Consider the following 3312-nt stretch of genomic DNA (forward strand, 5'->3'; position numbering starts at 1 on the left):
AACTATAAATCCTAAAACACCAATAGACATCATAGCATATACCATACCTAAATATCCAAATACATTTTTACCAGATCCAGCTGCGATAACTGTACTAATAATACCGAAACCTGGTATAATTAAAATATAAACTTCTGGATGACCGAAGAATCAGAAAAGATGTTGGAATAAAATAGGATCTCCTCCACCTGCTACTTCAAAGAATGATGTATTAAAGTTTCTATCAGTTAAAACCATAGTTATACCTCCAGCTAATACAGGTAAAGATAATAATAATAATACTGCTGTTATTATTACAGCTCAACCAAATAAAGCTAATTTATGTAAACGTATACCAGGACTTCTCATATTTAAAATAGTTGTAATAAAATTCATTGCACCTAATAAACTACTAATACCACTCAAGTGTAATCCAAATATTGCTAAATCAACACTAGGTCCACTGTGAGATTGGATACCTGATAAAGGAGGATATAAAGTTCAACCTGTACCCGCACCATTTTCTATTATTGCAGAAAATACAAATAATAATAAACTAGGTACTAATAATCAAAAACTTATATTATTTAATCTAGGGAATCTTAAAATTTTATATTTTTATTTTTACTATTGTTTAAAAATTTAGTAATAAAGTAATTTATACTTTATTTCATTTTAATGATTCACTTTAAATATCTATATATATAGTAATAAATCAAAAAAAATTTTAGTAATTTCTTACTAAAACGGACTATGTCTTCATCCATTATGTATTATAATGGAGCTTCGCGTGTAGTCTCTGAGGATCCTACTAGGATATTATAAATAAGTTTATATCTGTTGGTTTCCTGCATATTATTCCCATGTATACATAAGTATTACGACTAATTCAGTTGAAAATACAACTTTATAAGTTTAGAACTTCAATTAGGTGTCTATGTATCTGTTAAATGGAAAATTAATTCCAAAATCGAGAAGTTCCATGCATATAGCGAAGTAATAATTAAAAAGTTTACACTTTTTAACGGCATTCCCTAATTTAGGGACTGTATTATAAATAATAATTATAAACTTAATCAAATAATTTATTCAAATGATCTCAATTAAAATTAATTCTTTTTTTGTTCATTCTATTTCTTATTAAATCTGTTATATTCAAACCTTCTTCTGTATAATGGTTGTTTTCAAATATCAATTGTACAATTTCCTTTCAATCTTTATAATCTAAATATTTACTTGAATATATAGGATAAACTTCTAAGTATTTAACTAAAATATCTAAAGATATTTTACTAGATGCTGTAATAATATAATACTCGTTACCTGTAGATTTTTGTTTTCTAGTTAACAAATTACAATTAAGAAATTTAGCTATATTTGTTAAAACTTTTAAATAACTATAACCAGTTACAGGATCTAGCATTATTTGCTCAATTCTTAATCTACAAGAAATTTTTCTTTTTTTTGCATTATTTTCAATCTTAGTATGTTGTACTGAAAAACTTCCTTTTGAATCAATAAATCCACTTAATCAACTATCATTAGCTAAAGAAGATTCTTTTAAAGGTAACTTTTTTATATTTGTTCTATGATTTTTATTTAATCAATCGATCAATTTAAATAAACTATGTATTTTAGGTGTTCTTAATTCACCATTTATTAAAGAAACTATTTTCTTTAATCCTACTACAAGTGAAACAACTAAAATACAAGCATTATCTTTAGGTTTATATATTATATAACCTGATCCTATTATTTCTAATAATTTTTTAGCTAATAATTCATTTTTTAAACTGAAATTTATACAAAATCTAGTCTTTTTCATATGGTTATTTTTAATTCAAATATTACCATTTCCTTCGAATAAACCAGCTAAATATGTTTTAAATTTATTATTAAATTTAACACTATAATATTTATTATTTATAATATAATCCCTAGGATATCCTTTTGTTTTGTTTGCCATATCAGGACCTCCTACTAATAATGGTAATAAGAAATTACCAAAACCTCCTATTAAAGCAGGCATAACCATAAAGAAAATCATCAAAATAGCGTGAGCTGTAATTATACTATTGTATAATTGATTATCCGCTATATATTGAACACCCGGTCCAGATAATTCTAATCTAATAAGTACAGAAAATGCTGTACCTAATAAACCTGAAAATAATGCAAACATTAAATATAAAGTACCAATGTCTTTAGCATTAGATGATAAAAATCATCTTTCTTGTCATTCTGTAGGTTGTTTTAAAGTTAAAAATGATGAACTTTCTTGAGTATTTAAGGAAGCAATATTATCTTTTTTAACTGATGTTGAAAAAGTTCTTCCAAATGTAATATTAAATTTTGTTAACTGATTATACAAAAAAACAGCTAAGTTTTTTCTTTCTTCGTTAAAACGAATTTGACTTTTATATGAATAATATGAAATTATCTTGAAAGTATTTAGGTATGATCTAAATTCTACTATATAATAGTTGTTTTAACATATAAACTATACTTCCTAACCTAAAATTATCCATAACAAGGTTATTCATGGGAGGGTACCTAGAATTGAACTAGGATATACTATGCCACATATAGCTGTTCTACCATTGAACTACACCCACCTAAATAAATAATAACATATATAAAGAATATTTATGTTATTATTACATATGATCTTTTAGCCGGGAGAGAAATTCGAATTCTCATTCTTAATTCATGAAATTATTGTTCTACCTGTTAAACTATCCTGGCTAATATATTATGTTGGGGCGACTCGAACACCCAATAGTAAATACCAAAAATTTATGACTTACCTATTAGTCGACAACATATTTAATTTAGATAGTTAAGAATTTAAGATAATATGTTTAGAATATTAGTATCTGAGTTTCACACTATATAAATATATATTTCTATATTTATATATGTTAGTTTAATATAGATAGATAGTAAAAATTATTATTTTAATAAATATATAGATAATAAGATTTGAACTTATATCTAATCACTCCAACCTAAGCGAAGCTCGTCTACCAATTCCGACATATCTATTGCTCAGAGTAAGATTCGAACTTACAGCCTAATCATCTTCAGTGATCCGCTCAACCGATTGAGCTTCCTAAGCTATGTAATGCAATGTATGTAATTAACCTTTAATACGAATCATTAACTTAATGTTAAATTAATATTAATATTTAATTAGGATTATAATTTTCTTTTTTATTAATATTGGAATATCGGGAACTCGAATCCCGACTATTGACTTGCAAAGTCAATGCTCTACCAGTTAAACTAATACCCCTTATTCTAAATTAATATTTTAAATATTAATTTTTTTTT

At 25.2% G+C, this 3312-nt stretch overlaps 3 protein-coding genes, 2 non-coding genes and 2 pseudogenes across 7 annotated transcripts; all 7 read right to left on the reverse strand.

The window, feature by feature from the left end:
• Nucleotides 1-69: 69 nt before the first annotated feature.
• Nucleotides 70-474, reverse strand: ASPZODRAFT_2112732 (hypothetical protein; the record flags this gene model as incomplete). The annotated part of the gene is made up of 1 exon (XM_022727749.1): nucleotides 70-474. A coding segment is annotated over one exon (174 nt), but the record flags the coding sequence as incomplete, so codon positions are not given.
• A 715-nt stretch (nucleotides 475-1189) lies between these two features.
• On the reverse strand, nucleotides 1190-1945 carry ASPZODRAFT_155587 (hypothetical protein; the record flags this gene model as incomplete). Its single annotated transcript, XM_022726228.1, has 3 exons — nucleotides 1190-1485; nucleotides 1606-1752; nucleotides 1831-1945. The coding sequence occupies 3 exons, from the start codon at nucleotides 1943-1945 to the stop codon at nucleotides 1190-1192; spliced, it is 558 nt and encodes a 185-aa protein (XP_022576496.1).
• On the reverse strand, nucleotides 1820-2203 carry ASPZODRAFT_78117 (hypothetical protein; the record flags this gene model as incomplete). The annotated part of the gene is made up of 1 exon (XM_022730219.1): nucleotides 1820-2203. A coding segment is annotated over one exon (384 nt), but the record flags the coding sequence as incomplete, so codon positions are not given.
• Nucleotides 2204-2523: 320 nt separating this feature from the next.
• On the reverse strand, nucleotides 2524-2594 carry ASPZODRAFT_t191 (annotated as a pseudogene). The gene has a single exon. The product of its transcript is annotated as a tRNA-OTHER (tRNA).
• Nucleotides 2595-2946: 352 nt separating this feature from the next.
• Nucleotides 2947-3024, reverse strand: ASPZODRAFT_t190 (annotated as a pseudogene). The gene has a single exon. The product of its transcript is annotated as a tRNA-OTHER (tRNA).
• On the reverse strand, nucleotides 3025-3097 carry ASPZODRAFT_t189. The gene has a single exon. It is a non-coding gene; the product is annotated as a tRNA-Phe (tRNA).
• A 105-nt stretch (nucleotides 3098-3202) lies between these two features.
• On the reverse strand, nucleotides 3203-3274 carry ASPZODRAFT_t188. Its single transcript has one exon. It is a non-coding gene; the product is annotated as a tRNA-Ala (tRNA).
• Nucleotides 3275-3312: the final 38 nt, after the last annotated feature.

This window comes from Penicilliopsis zonata (genome assembly GCF_001890105.1).
Source record: "Penicilliopsis zonata CBS 506.65 unplaced genomic scaffold ASPZOscaffold_140, whole genome shotgun sequence".
Lineage (NCBI taxonomy): Eukaryota > Fungi > Ascomycota > Eurotiomycetes > Eurotiales > Aspergillaceae > Penicilliopsis > Penicilliopsis zonata.